Below are 18,172 nucleotides of genomic sequence, written 5' to 3'. Positions count from 1 at the left end.
TCATGCTGTTTGCATTTTTTAATTTGACAAATAACAACATTTTGTACATTTCGAGTAAAATATATTGCAATTTTAAACACTTTTTTCACTTTTTATTTCTAAAATTATCAGTTTAATGTTTCAGCTTTCAAATGAATTATAAACGTTCCGCGTTCCGACGCAGCGCTGGGTCTCGTGGATTTAGGACACCAAATATGGTTCCCGGTGGCAATTTTCCACAGTTTGGAGTTCCAATTCCACAATTCCGAACAATATACGACTATACGCTTGACAAAGGCAATTTAGAAGGCACAAAGAATACATCTGATGCGGTTTTTGAGAAGGTTAGCTGATATTCCATAAAAAAATTTTTAATGCTGTATGTTATATTTGTAGGAAATACTGGATCGCGCTGCAAATCTTACTCCATCCGTCGAAATTCGGAAAAGAATCAATGAGTACGCGAAAAAGGTTATAGTCGCTTTGGAAAAAGAAAAAAGAGAAAAGACGCTCGTTGATATTGGAATAGCGACTATCAGTCATGTTGGATCGTTTGTCACGGATACGACAACTCATTCCAGTGACAAAAGTGATGTAGTTGTTCAGCTGAGTACATTACCATCATGTAAGTGTTAATAATTAACATATTACAGAAAAATAACAATTTTTCAGATGAAACAGTAGCGGAGCTCGGTAGAAAAGTAGTCGAAAACATGAAAATTGCCGATCCAAAAGAAACAGGAGAACCATTACAAATGGAATATGGATGTTTAATCACTTCTCATAACTGTCAGGTCAGACTTCTAATCACGATTATTCCTGAAGAATCAACGAAATTGGAACCGCTGTTACATTGTAAGAATTTATTGAATAAATAATATTTTAGTCAACATTTTTCAGTGGACAGCAAGCAAATGATGATCAACTTCTTCTCCACTCGCCACATCACCTGGTTCTCCCAAATTTCCAGCGAGTTGCCACCAGCTTTCATTCAAGAATGGCAAGCACTTGTTCGAGTTTTAAAGGATACCCGTTCAAGATACAGCGACTTCCAGCCTCTTTCTATTTGGACAATCCAGTACCTTGCATTCTATTGCCTTGCAAACGGACCAAATCGCCAGAAAGCCTGTTTGGGGACTGCTTTCCGGCGATTCTTTGAAATCATTGCTGCTGGTATCTTTCTTCCAAAATCACCGTGTCTGATTGATCCAGTATCAGCCAACTATCGCATTGGATTCGACTTGACGCTTCCTCAAATGGATACAGTTTGCATGGGAGCTCAAACTCTTGTCAGAATCTTTGCCACTGGAAACGACGGTTATCGTGCGATTCTTGGAACCCATGGAACTGCAGCCGACCTGACACAAACCATCTCAACGTGGAAAGGAATCGAAATTCGTCCGAGCATCGATGCCTACCGGGACGGATGTATGACCAGATTCCCTGCAAGAGCTGAAATTCCTACAGTTTAAATTTTACCCGAGGGAGTAATAACTAATTTTAATTAGTTTCATTAAAATAACTTAATTAAGAAAGCCCTTAAGATCTCTTCCATCCAGCTTCTTTGTTTCTAAAACTTTTAATGTGAAGTTTTCAATCTGAAAAAATAAATAAAAAATATCATTTCCGACAAATGAATTTGCTTTTAATTGATCTATGGGAAACCGGAAATTATTCATTGAACAAATATTTGTGTGATACGAAAAATTTCAGGGCATTGAAAAATGAAACGAAATGATATTTACAATGGTTTAGAAGTGTTAATTGGTGATTTTCCAGCGATAGAACTTTTGTATGGAGTCTTTGGTGGAAGTCTTCCAGCAATGTTTCCACTTGGTTCTTCTTTCGACTCGTCAATGCTGGTTTTGAATGTGAACCGGCTCGTTATCTTGATTTAAAAATTGAATTCATTGCAACTACTTTAGATCTTACATTATTATTTCCTCCCGGCTCCTCCTCACTTGTCTTGCTCAAACGTCGTCTCATCAGCTCTGCAGTGACCCCTTTCACATGAGAAGTCGGAGTTCGACGCGGTAGACGGCGTTGTGCAATTTTCGCGGCAATCTGAATTGAACTATTCCAGAATATTTAGGCATACAAAACTAACATTTGGCGTTGTTGGAAAATCATCGCCATCCTCTTTACCCGAAGATGATCGTGGATCAGATGATTGTTCAGGTTCTGAAGACTTTTCTGCAACAAGGTTCTGCTCTATTTGAGCTCTGTGGTGGTCTGGAACATGGGACTTGCAGAAAATTTACAATTATAAAAATCCTACTTTTCAATTTTGAAGCCATAATTGAATAGAAGCGAAATAAGACTGAAAATGATGCTGGAATAATGAGGAGGTGGTGAGGTGTGTGTATGTGTTTGAGCGGTGAAAAAGAAACTGTTGGGTGACGATAGAAAGAAGAAAAAGCGGTGTGGATGAGTCACGGATTGATAGAATAAAATAATGGAGACGACGAGAAGACGACAAAAATTGTTGCACAACAAAAACATTGTAAAACACAAACGAAGAGACCGCCCGCTTCTTTTTTTTTTGGTTTTCAGATGAAACACGAAATCAGCTTGCAACTCGTGACTGGATGAAATTTCAGATATTTGATCATTCACGATTGTCATATTACGGGAACACAAAATTCTGAGAATGCGTATTGCACAACATATTTGACGCGCAAAATATCTCGTAGCAAAAACTACAGTAATTCTTTAAATAACTACTGTAGCGCTTGTGTCGTTTTACGGGCTCGATCTTTGAAATGAATTTCTTTTCGAATACTGACGACGATATTTTGAAGCTTTTAAGTTGTCTTCCAATATTTTATCCATTAATAAACTATGTCCGTAAATAGACACAAACGCTACAGTAGTCATTTAAAGAATTACTGTAGTTTTTGCTACGAGATATTTTGCGCGTCAAATATGTTTTGCAGTACGCATTCTCAGAATTTTTGTGTTCCCGTAATACAGCATTAGTAATTTTAAAAATTCCAACGTTATATTATTTATGAACGTCTCAACTTCGAACATGATATCTCTACGCGAACCTATTCACAGTAGTATCGATGTTTCTTAATTTTTTCTATTTTTGTTTTTCTTGTTGTTTCTTTTGAATACGAATCCTTTGGAAATACAAAAAATATAGCTAAAATATAGAAAAATGTGCACCAATTTGTTAAAAAGAGACAAAAATGGGAAATGGAAACTACCGTAATCCCCTTTTCAGTGCCTTTATTTCAGAAGTTTCTGTCTTTTCGAGATGAAAATTAAGTTTTAAAATTGAGCAATGAATGAAAAATCATTTAATTTTTCATTCTTCGTGAACCCTTCCACGTGGAAGATCAAACTTTGAGATAAGCGGGTTGCTATATAAGTTTTTCAAATTCACCAGTTTCTTCACTAGGAGTTTTCAAAGCTCCTCCAAAAAGTCGCCATGTCCCAAGCTGTCCCACTAGGAGACATCCAAGCCCAACCGAAAATGGAATCAAGAGCACCAACGTGAAGAGGCTTGAAGTTGATGCACCATGTGGAGTGCTCGAACCAAAAGAGGATGACCTTCTCGCTGTCTCGAAAATTGATTTTAAAAAATTGATGCTCCCAATCTGATACTTCGACGCAAACCTACTCAATGCGGTATATGATGTTTTAGAGTCTGAAGAGTCTGAATATTATATGGCAGAAAGTACCACAACACCAAAAATTACAGATGTTCACATGACTTAAATAGTATTCATTAGGAAGTAATATCGTTCGTACTTCATTGAATTTCCGACTAGTAATTAAAGATTAACGAAATGTGTGAGATTTTGAATGGAAATAATTTTTATTTCCTTCGAAAATCTGTGAATCCAAAACTTAATTTTTGCTGAAATTTTTTTAGAAGAAACTCGTAATCTAGCTACAAATTTAAGCATCTTGGGACGCTGATAACAGTGGGTAAATTAGTGTTAACACGCCTACGGCGCTACAATGATCAAATATTATTTTAAAAAAACAATTCAAAACTTTTTTGGAAATGGTCGTCCAAAAAAAATTGTTTTTGTTTTTTAATTCATATTCAAACATTGTAGGAAAAACTCAATAATTGAATTAAAAATTGAAATTTTATTATAGTATTTGGTCATTTTGACAACATATTTTGCCAACGGTAAAAACCACAAAAAAAACTGTTTATTTTCCACTACAACCAAACTAAAAAGCTCTTTTCTTTCCCATGAGCTGATCGTATAATTGCCACTTGGCCACTGATGCTCTTCTCCTTTCCAATACTGTCTCATAGATTACAGATTTCTGAATTGTCGTTCCAGTGGTGTTGATCTGAAAATAAATAATTTTCAAGGCATTTTTAGTTGACTTAGCCTTCTGTCTAGTCTTCTCATCTGATTTCGGCAACTCCATCTTTCTATAAATTCGTCTAGGACAGATCAGAGCGGGATCCAGCGAGTCAATTCTGTTCGTTGCCTTGATAACGCTCACATCTCCACGATTCTCAAACATCTAATTGATTCAAGAGCTCGATACGAGTTCGTTGAACTTCTTGTTTTCCACATGAAGAAGTATCAAATCACTTGGTACCAACTGCATCAATTTCATCAATGAAGACATGCGCAGGAACATGATTTTTTGCAATTTGGATGATTTTTGGTATAAGACGAGCATCTTCTCCACTTTGTTTCAGAACCAGATCCAGTTGCACGGATGAATGTTGCAGCTGTTGTTTGCAACTGCTTTCGTTGAAGCCTTTCCAGTGACAGGTTCCCCATAAAGAATTGCACCTTTTGAAGCAGTACTCTGGATGAGTGAGGAGAAGTTCCAGTATCTTTCATATCTTGAATTTGACTCTCGCATCATCCAATGACGAATGTCTCCTTCGGAGACTTCGCAACTTTATGTCCCATCGCATTGCTGTCCATCTTATCAACCAAAACTTCGAGGATTGCAGTTAAAACTGTTTTCCATGACGAGTGCATTTCGCCGAAACAAATCCTTGTCGAAGATCGAGAATCGGTACGTACCATTCACGTTTCGAACGTTCAACTACCACAACGGTATGCTTCTCATCAGCAAACAGACCATGAACACGAGCCAATACGATTGGAGCACCTCGGAGACTGCACGAGTTGCTGCTCCCGTCGTTTATGAACATCAAGAGTGCGACCATGCTGGCTTGTTTGACGAGTGAAGAACTTTTCCTGGAATGAAAACAATCAATCATTAAACTTCAGCTATGACATACTTGATGCCCTAATGGACAACTATCAGTATCCCTACGCAACTGACAAAAATAAGACAGAAATTATACCCTACTCTAATCGTACCAGTGCAGTAATACACAAAACATCGAATGATCACGTCACTGACTACATATTTACTATTGATTTCTGTCGTATTTAAGTATTTGCACTGAAGCCTTATCAAAGTTCAACTTCCACATCTAATGGGTTCAGTGAGGTTAACTGATTTCTCTGCTGCAGTTTAGTTCCAATAAATATACGAACCTCCAACTACTGGTATTCGTGGATCCCGTTCAAAATTAAAGGTCGCCTCGAGGCAACCGTCGGAAGCTTGTTGGCGTTCTCGATACCACGTCAATCCATACTTACCAAATAGTTTTTAGTAGATAATGGAGCATAGATAATGGAGTGAAGTTGGTGGTAGTAGTTGGAAAAACTAAACTGATTTGATTTTCCCATTCTTATTGCAATATTGATTTTTCAAGTTTTATCTTACAATGTGATCTATCCAGATCACGTAAAGTTGAACATTATATTAATTTCGAAATATTTCTCACGGTTTTTTCTCAAGGATTTTTATTTTTAATTGACATTTGCATAAATGATTTTTTATTGACAAGGAAAAAAGGTTCTCACAATTATTAACTCATATTATCAAATGAAACTTATTAGGCAATCACATGATTATTATTCTGATGAAGATTGTGTGGTGGTGTTGGAAGAGCATCTTTCAGCGTTGACATATCAATTGTAGTGGCTGGAAGTACAATGGATCCGCGACGAGACACGGATTCAGAGCAAGACAAGCGGGTCACCGAATTGCTGAATTTATATTTTATGGTAACACTGTAACAGTTCGAGCTACAAACTTTGCAGATTTCGACATGAAAGGACATTTTGGAGCTTCGTCATTGATGCTCAACTGTGATGATGTGCACATGCTTCCTCTTCTGAAAACGTGATTTTGGTAATACAATAAGTAAAAAATGTTGTAAACCTTGATGAAGATGGAGAGTTCAGGAAGCTTCCTCTCCTTGGAGCCGCTCGCAGCCGGTCCACAATTGATGAAACGAGTACAGTCCAGGCCCGGCATGCTTCAGGGAAACCGCGAACGCAATCCTGGAAAATGAAATGGATAGAATACTTTTCTATAAGGAAATTTAAATTTTAATGATTAAATCTAGCGTGGGCGGTTTAGCACATGTGCTATGAAAGACAGCTCGCCAAAATATATAGTTTACTGCCAACGCCTTTATCAATTTGAAGATTTTATTTCTAGATTGAAAACTTACTATTTCTTTTAAGAACTTTCTTGAACTTCTAGTTTGCCTGACAATTAGAGAACCACAAATTAATTGCCAGCTAATTTGGGCATGTTAACTTCAAGTTCCAATTGAATTAAACCCAATGCGTTGACCCAAGTTCACCTACACTCTACTTCAAAATGAAAAAAAAAGTTGGACTCCGCGAACAAAAGTTGTGTAGAATTGATGCCCGCAAGAGTTCGAAGATCTCTTCCTATCGGAAACTAATTCAATTTTCAAAAGGAATACGAAAATAGCGAGAAGGTGCGAAGATAGTAAATAAGCGAAAAAGAAGATAAATGTGCTTTGTGTTGAAGATTCAAAAGTTTTCAAAACTATATACAGAATATAAACTTTTGATCTTTGAACATAAAAATTCTAGGTGCTCAAAAACTGCAATAAATTCTCAAGTAAGTGCTCAGAATGACTGTCGGTCTTCAAGGCAACTTACGCTGGCCTTGCTAAAAAAATAGCCATTGGCAGGCATGTCCATAGAAGCCCCTTATGAAAAAAGTATTTTCAAGCAGAAATATGAATGGACCTTCATTAGTATCAAACCAACCTGTATCACCACATGATCCACAAAATATTCTCCGACCTTCTCCCAATGTGATGACTTGAAACCATATCTTTTCAGATACGCATGACTTTGACCAATGTGATCCAGGTGCTCCAAAATCTTTGCGGGCTCTTTTTCCAAACTAGACACGACTTGAGAAACCAGGGACACAAAAAAGTGTGTATGATCTCGAAGGGTGGCAATTGATCCAGATCTTCTGGAATAGACACAGTTGAAATAGAGATAGTTTAAATTAAGACATTATGCCTGAAAACCGCTGAAACAATAACAAGCAAGCAAAATAAACGATAAAGCAAGCCGTTAGTATAACCAAAAACGTTAAACTAATATCTACCTCCGTTCACACCTTTCATGCATTGAATCAACAAATGCTGCATTGTAGAAAATATTCCGAACATCTTTGTCTTTCTGAAACATAATTTAAAAAACATTCATACCATTTCCAACTCACTGTATCCAACTTTTCCCACACTCTCTCAACAAGGCTCACAATTCCTTTACAGTTGGCTCTCGGAGGTTCACATAACCGAGCCCATGTTGTTTTCAGTGCTCTAATATGCTCATGTTTCAGGTTCCAAATCGATGCAAGTGTAATTAATTTGATTGATGGAGCACTACCACTACGTTTTCTGAGTGGAGGATTCGGAACAGCAAGACGATTGGTTGTTGAACGAGCTGGTGAAGATGTCACCGAGGCAGAAGAATTTCGTTTCTGAAAAATATCAATATTAGTGCAAACTTGAATTTCTCAAACATTTTTCTTAATTCGTAGAACGTAAATTATTAAAACAGTTCTGAAATTTTTTGACATTTCCATGACAGAATTTTTCATTCTTTTAAAAGGCAACTTTCTGTCAAAAACTTGCCATACAATTGAAAAATGAATTAGAATAAAAGGAAGTTGCCTAGATCAGCTTTTCAGAATTAAAATTTTGTCAGAAAGCGGCCTAAACTTCGAGATTCTATGTACAAAGCCTAGGTAGGTGTTGGTATGTAGGAATATATCTGCTTAGTTGGTAGGTTTTCTGTAAACTATTGGAAAATGTTGAAACTTATTCTTAAAGTGCAAAGAGCAACCTTACCTTCTTGGGGGTCAGCATCGGATTGGACACTCTCTTCTTGTAGAATCCAGCTCTCGCAGCACCCATCATCTCGAAAACTATAAAAAAATAAAGTTTGAAATTGGAAACACAAAGTACAGAAAAGACGTTTTTTGTGGTAGCATCAAATAGATGAGAATGGGAAAGAAAGATAACGAGCCATCTCGGCTCAGTCTTCAGGAATGAATTCCCAAGAGATCTGAGTGAAAACATAGAGGAATAAATCATCTTTCTTTTCATCTTCTGTTCTGGAATATTCAAACTTTCGTGCCGTCTTTTTTGTCCTTCCTTACTTTTACAGAAAAATAACACGTACACTTATCATGTGCGCATAATATGGTTCCCTTTCTTGGAAAAACAATATTATATATAATGTCTGGAATTTCAAGATGTTGTTTGGTTTCTTTCACTTGGTTTTAGGTTTTTCAAAAATTGGAAGGAAGAAAACGGGAAATAACTTTTTTGAAAACTTCAAAAGGTCCAAAATAGATATGAGCCTTGGGACGGTGAGACGGATGTGGAAGGAGCAAAAACCAAAATGTTAGCTTCTTTAAAAAATAAGAAATGTTCTAAAAAATAAAACCAAGGTGGCTCAGGGGGAGAATCAGTTATGTACATAAACGAAGTATATCAAACTATTTTATTGGGCGACATTTTCAAAAGAAAGATAGGCGTAGGTAGGTCGCCTCAAAATCAGATTTCCATTTATAGAAAATTACCCAGAGGAATTAACTTCCATTTGAAAATTGTACAAAGCTGACATATTTAGTCAGTGTTTTTCTATAACTATTGTTATTGGATAAAAATTGTGTTCACCAAGTTTTTAAAGTAGAATATTTCAAGGTTAACTTTGTCTGAAAAAAACGAAGAACAGAAGAAATAAATAAATGTTCCATTTTTTAAACCTATAATCAAGGAGAACCATTCAATAAAAAAGGAACTTCAGAAAATTCAACTATACTTCAAATGCAATATTTTTTCTAAACTCGGAATTTTCAAGATTTTTGCAGGACGGGTTGAATGACTATAAAATTAGCATTTTCAAGCTGATTTCTTTTCCAGATTTGGGCAGATTACTTGAGCTGCAAAAACTTCTCTTTGAGGAGCCGAAATTGCATCCCTGGTTTGCTTTCTAGGTAGAACAAAAAATAGAGAAAAATCTAATTTAAAACCTAACGAGATTCTGTTCAGATTTTAGATCCTCATTAAGAAAAAGAAGAAGAAGAGAGATAAAAAATATGAAAGAAAATGGAACAGTAAATGATGAAAATCCTGTGTTTCTATTGAACTTTGAACAAAAAAAACAGGAAAAGGAAAAGGAAATGTGAGTGAGTAGCTTGGGGTCCTTAGTTAGAGATGGAGAAAACGTAAGGATTGTGACTAACCAGGCCGAAAATATGGTCGACTGGGTTTAAGTTCCTAAATTTGGCAAGTGTATGGAAAGGTAAATTTAGAATTTAGAATAATTTCATAGAATTCATACTCAAAATTGAGAGCGTAGAATGGGAGCCCGTTAAAGCCTAGTTGCACTAGGTCAAACTACCAAAAACTTCAGATTCACGCCAAAAATGACGGGAAAAATGATTAGATTTAGATTAATTTCCAAATTAGAAAAAAAAAGAATTAAGTATGTACCGAGATACAGATACAGATCCGAGATACAGGACCTATAAAAAAAAGACTCTAGTACTGAAAATCTCTTAAACATAGCGGTAAGATGCCAAGATTTGAGTAAGACCTAGCGTTAAAAACGATTTCAGAATATGTGCCAAGAATGAAAAACAAAAAAAAATGACTGACAACAAAACGTCTTCAAATCTTTTGAATGGAGCATTCAAAAAGTAGATTCTACGAACTTTGTGTTCCTTTGAATACTTCTTACTCAATAATGTCTTTGTCAAGGATAGGATAGGATTCATAATTTTTTTTTCAGAAATGTGATTGTTTTACGCAGAATAACAATATGAAAATACTAGGAAAAACAGGCACTATCATCCACTTGAAAAAAAATGAGCATCAAATGGATAAAGTGAGAGAAAAACACTTATGGTGAAGCAACAATTATGCATCAAAACTTGCCAACACTCTGGACCTCACAGATAAATAAAATTGCCGACTTAGTCTATGATGTATGACGTTTAGTTTTTTATGATTAAAAAGTGAGACTTGTATCTCTTCAGGTCTTTTCATTTTTCAGTAATGTGGTGTCAAGACTATTTTGCAGCACAACATAAATCAGATATATTTCGAACACACGTAGCTTCGGCAATATTTGCATTACTCTCGAGGTGGCCTACCTCGTGCCTACCCACTTCTGGCGTAGGCCCATTCTTATAGAGTGTTGATATTTCGAAAAATTCCGGAAAAATACGCCAGGCTGGAACGTAAGGCTGCATAGTTGCCTGTTGACTTTGCCAGTCTGGCGATTAAAATGAGAGACATTAAGCCACGTTCCGAGACATACTTCCGAGACGCAGTTTCACAAAAGTTTGACACCACAGTTTAAAGGTACACTATGTTTTTTGAGTGGGTCTCGCCGCGATCTCTGATAACACCAGGATTTATCATAAAACGTTTAGAACCTAAAACTATAGTTTAGTGTTTCCACGAACGAATGGCGGCACTTTCTAGAAGCATAACTTCGATTTTTGAAAACGTTTGCAATCTGTGCGCAACACAGTGTCTAAAAAAAGAGATGTATTTGTCGCATGGTATAAACAAAACAAAAAACTTGAAAAGATTCAGAAAACCGATAAAAGTGTGCTTCTTCATCTCCTAGGCACCGCCCCTTTTTTCTGTCTCGGCTCCCACGCATCTGTCTCGTGGGAAATGTGTGAAAAGTATGACTCTTTTAGATGAAGAAGAGTATCTCTCTTATGTCTCGAGGATGAGTTGACTCGATTCGGTGTGTGTGAAAGATGTTTGGCCTTCCTTCTCCGGATGAAGAAGACGTGTGTCCTTCTTCTTCTGCTCCATCTTGAGCCATCTTCAAAAAACTATGTACCAGAAAAAATGCTCTTCTTCTTCTCCAGAAGGAGAAAATTCCTGAAGATGACAACACGACTATGTTGTTTTTTTGTCTTTAAAGAAGATGACAAGCAGAGAGTTTTAATGATGAAGCTGTTGTGCGTTGTCAATCATTTCACTTTAAATACAACGAACACCGCCTACTCAAACAAATCTTTTAAGAAACGAGAAAGACGCTGAGTGATGGAAAAGATTCTAAAAATATACTCATTGAGGAAGAGTTGTAGCTGGAAACTTACAAAACGGAATTTTTGAACGATGAAACATTTTACTTGCTCGTATGAAATTGCTCAAAAATTGTTTTTATATCTATAGCTATTACGGGAACACAAAATTCTGAGAATACGTATTGCGCAACATATTTGACGCGCAAAATATCTCGTAGCGAAAACTACAGTAATTATTTAAATGACTACTATTACGGGAACAATAAATCATGAGAATGCGTACTTCGTGCATTTTATTTGACGCGCGATATCTCTTTGCGAAATACAGTAAGAACTCAAATAACAACTGATATTTAAGCTCTTACTGTAGTTTTCGCTAAGAGATATCGCGCGTCAAATAAAATGCACTAAATACGTATGCTCATTATTTATTGTTCCCGTAATACATATACATGTAGATTTACGGGCTCGGTTTCGAAAAGAATTCTTCTAGAATCAACACGTACAGTAGTCATTTAAAGAATTACTGTAGTTTTCGCTACGAGATATTTTGCGCGTCAAATATGTTGCGCAATACGCATTCTCTGAATTGGTGTGTTCTCGTAATAAAGCTAAACAAGTCTTCACGGAACTCTGATTGATTGCTAATAAATTCCAAAAAAACTTACGAGATGAATGCATTTTGTCGCAGTTTCAGGAATACTTTTGAAGTTGTGAACCTCTAAATAAAAATCCGAATGTGTCAACCTCTCCCATCCTCAGACCCTCTAGACCCCCACTTTTGCCAAATTCAATTTTCACCAAATCGTGGTCTATGAACATTTTCTTGGAAATTTTTCTATTTTTAGAGTTCGACAATTCAAAAATATTTGAGATTTTATTTGTTTTCAAAGTAGTATAATGCGTAAAAATATCATACAAGAATGACTATTATGTAGGAAGAGAGAATGAGGATCAGATATAAAGAGAAAGCATGCACAAAGTAGAGAAAAAGTAGATGTACAGATTATCATAATGTCTTCGGTTCGTTAAAACTCTCTGTCCGGGAATATAATTGGAGCAACAAGAGTCCACGCATAGAGACCTCCACAGATCCACGAAGAGAACATTTTGACCCAAACAGATGCCATATTCGAGTTGAGATGAGCTAGATCACTGTCCGGATGATACCATGAAGTCAGGGTCATCATGACATAGAGAGAAGCAAGGCAGAACATAAAATGGAAGAAACTGTACGAATACGCGACACCTTCTTCTTCATTATCCCATGCTTTTCCACCTTCGACGTCGTCTGAAAAATTATGGTTTGTGTTTTGTACTATGAAAATCAGATGACTCAATTTCGCAAGAACTCACTCAGCTGAACATGTTCCTCGTTGTCTCCAGTTATTTTTCCGAGCGAAGTGTTCGAAGAGTTACGAATCGAGGCATACACGAGACAAATGAGCCAAATGAGAAGAGAAATCAACGAGTGAACGGGGAGCGGTGTTACAAATGAGTCATCCTTGGTGACACCTCCTGTTGGAATTGCTGATTGGGTGACATTGGCAAGAGTTGGATTGCACGATTCATCTGAATTTTTTGTTGTATTATATGGAATTGAAATTACTTTTCAAAAATACCGAATTACATAACGAGACGTTTCAAAATTGCTAAATTTCTTTAAATGGCAGTTCAAAAACGTTGATACAAATCTTCTACTGTCTTCAAAATTTTGAACCGTCACAAAAATAAAAAGAGACGATTCTGAAAATTCTCGTAACAAAAGCCTGTATTTTTGGGCTATGTTGACTCGAATAAAGCAAAAAATTTGATAGATTGCTTATTGAAAATCAATAAGCGAATTCTTCAAACAGCGTCAGAAGTTTATAAACAGTTGATAATACTTACTTGGATTACTCAAAAGAGCGGACCATGTCAAATAAATAATATATGCACTGATAACAACAGGCTGAAGAAGTCCAGATCGTGGATTAACTTCCTGAACCATCGGAGAAACGGAAAGAAGACTAATAGCCACACAAATTAGCACATTGAAGATTACGAAGAACTTTGGAAGACCACATCCATCTCCAATAGCGTAGTTGATGAATACGTAAACGGCAGCAATCAAGCAGACGAGAAAACCGCCAAAAGTTGTGATAAGAAGACCAGCATAACATGCACGAGAATCGTTGTCTTCGTATTGAGATTCGGCAAGTCCGTGAGCGAAATCAACGATGAGAATGAGTTGGATCAGTATGAATAGAAAAGCTCCAAGCATTCCAATATACATGAGAGCTGAAAATTTATATTTTTAATTTGAAAGACTCAATTTACTTACGAGTTGCCAAGGTTTCACTTCCAATAAAGAAGAATCCTCCAATAATTCCAAACATGAGGAGATATTTGAAAAACCAGAAGCCATTTTGAATTGAAGATCTTCCATCTTTTGAGGAAGAAACTCCAAACATTAATAGCATGAAGAGGAAGAAGAAACTCGCTGCTCCTGCACAAACTCGGTAAACTGCTTGATAACCTATTGCATGTTCACAATTGACTCCAGCGTATTCATTTAGGCCGTCACAAAGCCATTTGTTCTTTAAATTAACTTTTATTCTAATTTTTTTCTATTTAAATTTTTACTTCTACTAATTTCTTTTGAACGCCTGGAAGAAGCATCACCACAGCCATGAAAGTTGCTGAAATAAGCATCAGTGCGTACATTATCCGAGTTGTTGTCGAGTTCTTTGCTCCCGGGCATGCTGAGCAACACAATGAGCACGCAGAGCTTCCGAAACAACATGCTGCCTGAAATATAATTAATTTCGAATTGTTCAATCAATTTTTAATTTAATATAACTTACCGAAGCAGCACAAAATGGAGCAGCAAGAAGAGCACCCATCACAAATCGATAACTCGAGCTGAATGGAGTCTGTCCGTCTGCTAAGTGCTGTGTGAACACCGCTGAAAACAAAAAAAAACAAGTAGATTGCGATAGAGCGTATTTGCGTTTTAGTGGGGTCTCTGGTTCAAAGGAGAAGGATGAGAGAAACAATGAGTAATCGTTGATAAATAAATTGGAAACGGCAGTTCTGTTCCTTTTTTTGCTGAACAATCAATTTTCGTTGCTATTAACAAGAAACACACGTTATGTTACACAGTAACTAAACCTGTGTGTCAATTGACAACGCAAGTTTGCCAAAATTTTGCGAAAAACCTATTTTTTTACAGCAAGACAAATAACTTTCGATTCGAAACGAACAAAATTTACAATAATGAATAAAATTTTGATCCAAAAAATATTAGTTTAAAAATAAAACTGGAAAGTGATGAATTTCTTTTCGTAAACGAAAAATAATTGATAAATTAAATTTTTTGTGTTTCAAAACTGCAAAGGAAAATTAGTACAGTACCACAATTAAAGGTGCGCGCTTGTGGGATTCCCAATGGTCTCGCAACGACTAGAGTCTTGCTTATTATTAATTTATTCTTCTTTTAGTTTTTTTTGTGATTTAAAAAAATATTTTCAAGATTATTTTAACTCTGTATTTCCGAAAGCTTTGCATTAATTTTCAAAATAACCTATTATTTTAATTTCTATCGATATTTTCTGAATTTCTCCGCAGATCTCATGTTTGTTCCTCACTTCCAAGACAATCTCGAACTAAACTTTTCAACGAAAATTGCCAATTTTTTCCTATTTACCCATAATCTCCTTTATCAAATTTGTGTGCACTGTACAGCTGCTGGTGGGTGGCAACAGAAACCGAGACATAGCGTGACATTCGTTATCATTATTTCACTCTGTTTGGGTTTCCGAAACCGTTTTCCGATTCTTATTTTCTGTTCTTACTGGAAGTTTCCCCGTGGTCATATTTTCTTTTCAAACGCTTTCTTGAGAAATAACTAAATCTTCTAATAATATTTATTTCCAGAATGACGGTAGATTTGACCAATGTCTTTCAACAAATCGACGGAGATTACGATAATCTGAAGGAGCTTCTTCGTGAAGCAGTGGCAATTCAAAGTGTGTCAGGAGATCCATCTAAACGAGATGAAACAATTCGAATGGTTCATTGGATGAAAGAGAAACTGGAGACAATTGGAACTATCTGCGAGCTCGCTGACTTGGGAACGCAGGAGTTGGAGGGAAAAACTGTCAAACTGCCACCAGTTTTGTTGGGAACTCTGGGAAGTGATAAGAACAAGAAGACCCTTCTGGTCTATGGACATTTGGGTAAGTCTGAAAATCACCGTATTTTTTAAAATTCGTATTGCAGATGTCCAACCTGCCGCAAAATCTGACGGCTGGGATACTGAGCCATTTGAGTTGGTTGAAAAAGATGGAAAACTATTTGGACGTGGATCTTCTGACGACAAAGGACCAGTCCTCTGCTGGTTCCACGCAATCCGTGCTGCTCAGAAGAACGGAATCGATCTCCCAGTCAACATCAAATTCTGCCTCGAAGGAATGGAAGAATCTGGATCCGTGGGTCTTCCTGAACTCTTGGAACGAGAAAAGGACCGTTTCTTGGCCGGCGTCGATTTTGTTTGCATTTCGGACAGTTATTGGCTTGGAACCAAGAAGCCGTGTCTCACTTATGGACTCCGAGGAATTTGTTCATTCTTTGTGGAAGTCACTGGAATCAAGCAAGATCTTCATTCTGGAGTGTTCGGAGGAGTCATTCATGAGCCTCTACAAGATCTGATGTGGGTGATGTCGCAGTTGACAACTGTTGATAATCGAATTAAGATTCCAGGTAAGTGGGTTGAAAATTGTACTGATAAGAGTATTTATAAGTATCATTGATCAAAAATATATATTCTTGATAATTTTTAGTGATAACTTTATGGAAAATCAAACAATCATCATTATGCAATATGTAATTATTTTCAGGACTCTACGAACAAGTTGCTCCATTATCGGCTGCTGAAGAAAAGACTTATGATGATATTGAGTTCGATGTGGCTGAGTTCCGCGACAGTGTTGGAGCTTCAAAGCTTCCAACTGAAGACAAGAAGACACTTCTTCTCCGTAGATGGCGCGAGCCGTCACTTGCATTCCATGGAATTGAGGGAGCATTCTATGGACCTGGAGAGAAGACAGTAATCCCTTCAAAAGTGATCGGAAAGTTCTCGATCCGTATTGTGCCTGACATGGATCCAGAGCAAGTTAATCGTCTTACTGTAGAGTATCTCAACAAAGTATGGGCAGAACGTGGATCACCGAATGTTTTCAAGCCACGTCCAGGGCACAGTGCTAAGCCGTGGGTTGTTGACGTCAACGATTCCAACTTCCTCGCCGGAGCTCGGGCCATGAAGCGTGTCCATGGTGTTGAACCGGATAGAATTCGCGAAGGATGCTCCATTCCAATCACTTTGACATTCCAAGAGCTCACCGGAAAAAGCGTACTTCTTCTGCCAATCGGAGCAGCTGACGATATGGCTCACTCACAAAATGAGAAGAACAACATATGGAATTATGTGGAGGGAGTGAAGACTTTGCTAGCTTATATCATGGAGTTGGGCAGTGCATAAATTTATTCGTGTATTTATTTATTTCCTGTTAAATGTTAATTGCTTTCCGGTCAATTTGTAGTTCATGTGGTTTTTATTGGAAATTGTAATACTTATGGGATTAAAGACATTTTAATTTATTTCAAAAAAAGTTATTTTACGATTTTGAAATTATCCAAGAATCTGAACGAGTTGATCGAGACGATGACAGCGAGAATGATCAGGAATAAATATAGTATAGCTGGTGGAACTTATTTCTACATTGGCGCTCCGTGAATCTACATCAATAGGCTTATAGGCACCCTTTACAATTGTAGTTCATGGGGTTGATATCTTAAAATTTGAAAAAGTACCGAAAATTAGTTGCAAAAATTACAATTTTCTCTTCCGACTGGTATATCTTAGACTGCGTGACAGATTTCTATTTATGAACAACTACAAAAATGTTAAGCATTTCTAAATGAACAAATTATATGTTGACAACTTTTTTGTATCTTTCACCGTTTAAAAGTTACACATCAGAGATGCCTGACAACTCGAACTTTTCAGAGTTCTGAAAATTGGACGTTTGTGTGAATATTTCGATTTCTAGCAAATCTATCAAAAATTTTATAACTACAAAAATATTAACCAATTACGACCATAAGACGTTTGTAGGTAATCTGCTTCAATGCATCGTCGATGTAGAAAAAACGTTCCTGATATTATCGAAAAAATACAATCGCACAAATTTCTCATAATTTTGATCTACCTTGTTGACTAGGCTCCGCCCCTAATCTTGTTGCCGTTGTTATTTTTGTTGTGGCTGTCTCATCGAAGAAAGGGGAGGAGCCTAGTCAACGAGGTAGATCAAATAAAAATTATGAGAAATTTGTGCGATTGTATTTTTTCGATAATAGCGTTCTCTTGAAAACAATGGAAGTATCACGAGCATCAGCATCCTGAATGTTTCACAACCAAATTAAAAATCTAAATCGATACTTTCCAAACCTTATAGATTTTTTCTTGCTCGAAGATCAGTGAAAACACGTGGAGCCCGAATGTCTCATTTCGGTTTGATCTCCGAGAATTGCGGGAATTGAGACGAATACATCTCATCTGATTTTGCATGGTTAAGAGTGTGCGGAGACATCACATTTTTCTGGAAAAATGTTCCCGCATTTTTGGTAGATCAAACCGCAATGAGACAGCTTGACACCACGACATTTGGACTGTTCCTACACTGCATTTTTTCCACTTCTACGATGGTATGAATGGATTTTTCTCATAATTAATTTT

At 36.7% G+C, this 18,172-nt stretch overlaps 5 protein-coding genes, 1 non-coding gene and 1 pseudogene across 11 annotated transcripts; 3 read left to right on the top strand and 4 right to left on the bottom strand.

The window, feature by feature from the left end:
• The first annotated feature begins 124 nt into the window (after positions 1 to 124).
• R11H6.5 (DZF domain-containing protein) lies at positions 125 to 1,613 on the top strand. Its single transcript, NM_074213.7, has 4 exons — positions 125 to 323; positions 376 to 604; positions 652 to 834; positions 880 to 1,613. Exons 1-4 carry the CDS (start codon positions 132 to 134, stop codon positions 1,449 to 1,451), a joined length of 1,176 nt encoding a protein of 391 aa, NP_506614.2. The 5' UTR covers positions 125 to 131; the 3' UTR covers positions 1,452 to 1,613.
• Positions 1,614 to 1,641: 28 nt separating this feature from the next.
• R11H6.4 lies at positions 1,642 to 2,404 on the bottom strand (the record flags this gene model as incomplete). 3 transcript variants are annotated; one of them, NM_001269675.2, is made up of 4 exons in its annotated part: positions 1,642 to 1,867; positions 1,912 to 2,043; positions 2,087 to 2,172; positions 2,258 to 2,404. In NM_001269675.2, the coding sequence occupies 4 exons, from the start codon at positions 2,274 to 2,276 to the stop codon at positions 1,721 to 1,723; spliced, it is 384 nt and encodes a 127-aa protein (NP_001256604.1). The 3 variants fall into 3 exon arrangements, with proteins under 3 accessions (NP_001256604.1, NP_001256603.1, NP_001256605.1); NM_001269674.2 differs by having other exon boundaries at positions 2,087 to 2,211; positions 2,258 to 2,276; NM_001269676.3 differs by lacking the exons at positions 2,087 to 2,172; positions 2,258 to 2,404 and having other exon boundaries at positions 1,721 to 1,867; positions 1,912 to 1,965.
• A 1,767-nt stretch (positions 2,405 to 4,171) lies between these two features.
• Positions 4,172 to 5,570, bottom strand: R11H6.7 (annotated as a pseudogene). The gene is made up of 4 exons: positions 5,481 to 5,570; positions 4,998 to 5,174; positions 4,562 to 4,773; positions 4,172 to 4,299 (listed from the first exon to the last, which is right to left on the bottom strand). Coding segments are annotated over exons 1-4 (607 nt in total).
• Positions 5,571 to 5,808: 238 nt separating this feature from the next.
• glb-22 lies at positions 5,809 to 12,075 on the bottom strand (the record flags this gene model as incomplete). 3 transcript variants are annotated; one of them, NM_001269671.3, is made up of 8 exons in its annotated part: positions 5,885 to 6,038; positions 6,086 to 6,166; positions 6,214 to 6,335; positions 7,083 to 7,296; positions 7,435 to 7,508; positions 7,552 to 7,812; positions 8,183 to 8,259; positions 12,063 to 12,075. In NM_001269671.3, 8 exons carry the CDS (start codon positions 12,073 to 12,075, stop codon positions 5,885 to 5,887), a joined length of 996 nt encoding a protein of 331 aa, NP_001256600.1. The 3 variants fall into 3 exon arrangements, with proteins under 3 accessions (NP_001256602.1, NP_001256601.1, NP_001256600.1); NM_001269673.4 differs by lacking the exon at positions 12,063 to 12,075 and having other exon boundaries at positions 5,809 to 6,038; positions 7,447 to 7,508; positions 8,183 to 8,257; NM_001269672.3 differs by lacking the exon at positions 12,063 to 12,075 and having other exon boundaries at positions 5,812 to 6,038.
• Positions 12,076 to 12,257: 182 nt separating this feature from the next.
• On the bottom strand, positions 12,258 to 14,341 carry R11H6.2 (Serine incorporator). Its single transcript, NM_074210.6, has 6 exons — positions 14,241 to 14,341; positions 14,020 to 14,184; positions 13,718 to 13,973; positions 13,285 to 13,674; positions 12,751 to 12,966; positions 12,258 to 12,685 (listed from the first exon to the last, which is right to left on the bottom strand). Exons 1-6 carry the CDS (start codon positions 14,277 to 14,279, stop codon positions 12,423 to 12,425), a joined length of 1,329 nt encoding a protein of 442 aa, NP_506611.1. The 5' UTR covers positions 14,280 to 14,341; the 3' UTR covers positions 12,258 to 12,422.
• On the top strand, positions 13,142 to 13,250 carry R11H6.8. The gene has a single exon (NR_069980.1). It is a non-coding gene; the product is annotated as an Unclassified non-coding RNA R11H6.8 (non-coding RNA).
• Positions 14,342 to 15,312: 971 nt separating the features above from the next.
• On the top strand, positions 15,313 to 17,033 carry pes-9 (Peptidase M20 dimerization domain-containing protein). The gene is made up of 3 exons (NM_074209.9): positions 15,313 to 15,614; positions 15,658 to 16,137; positions 16,275 to 17,033. The coding sequence occupies exons 1-3, from the start codon at positions 15,314 to 15,316 to the stop codon at positions 16,913 to 16,915; spliced, it is 1,422 nt and encodes a 473-aa protein (NP_506610.1). The 5' UTR covers position 15,313; the 3' UTR covers positions 16,916 to 17,033.
• Positions 17,034 to 18,172: the final 1,139 nt, after the last annotated feature.

Source organism: Caenorhabditis elegans, chromosome V (genome assembly GCF_000002985.6).
Source record: "Caenorhabditis elegans chromosome V".
Classification (NCBI taxonomy): Eukaryota; Metazoa; Nematoda; class Chromadorea; order Rhabditida; family Rhabditidae; genus Caenorhabditis; species Caenorhabditis elegans.
Note: the sequence above shows the minus strand (reverse complement) of the source record. Positions and strands in the feature narration are given on the sequence as shown.

Excerpts from the sequence above, each read along its gene's own strand:
- R11H6.5 (NM_074213.7), top strand. The coding sequence starts at position 132 with ATGAATTATAAACGTTCCGCGTTCCGACGCAGCGCTGGGTCTCGTGGA. Across the intron at positions 605-651 it reads GCTGAGTACATTACCATCAT|ATGAAACAGTAGCGGAGCTC; the intron begins GTAAGTGTTAAT and ends ACAATTTTTCAG. Across the intron at positions 835-879 it reads ATTGGAACCGCTGTTACATT|TGGACAGCAAGCAAATGATG; the intron begins GTAAGAATTTAT and ends AACATTTTTCAG.
- R11H6.2 (NM_074210.6), bottom strand. The coding sequence starts at position 14,279 with ATGGGTGCTCTTCTTGCTGCTCCATTTTGTGCTGCTTCG. Across the intron at positions 13,675-13,717 it reads AAGTGAAACCTTGGCAACTC|CTCTCATGTATATTGGAATG; the intron begins GTAAGTAAATTG and ends ATAAATTTTCAG. Across the intron at positions 12,967-13,284 it reads CGCTCTTTTGAGTAATCCAA|ATGAATCGTGCAATCCAACT; the intron begins GTAAGTATTATC and ends CAAAAAATTCAG.
- pes-9 (NM_074209.9), top strand. The coding sequence starts at position 15,314 with ATGACGGTAGATTTGACCAATGTCTTTCAACAAATCGACGGAGATTAC. Across the intron at positions 15,615-15,657 it reads TCTGGTCTATGGACATTTGG|ATGTCCAACCTGCCGCAAAA; the intron begins GTAAGTCTGAAA and ends TTCGTATTGCAG. Across the intron at positions 16,138-16,274 it reads TAATCGAATTAAGATTCCAG|GACTCTACGAACAAGTTGCT; the intron begins GTAAGTGGGTTG and ends AATTATTTTCAG.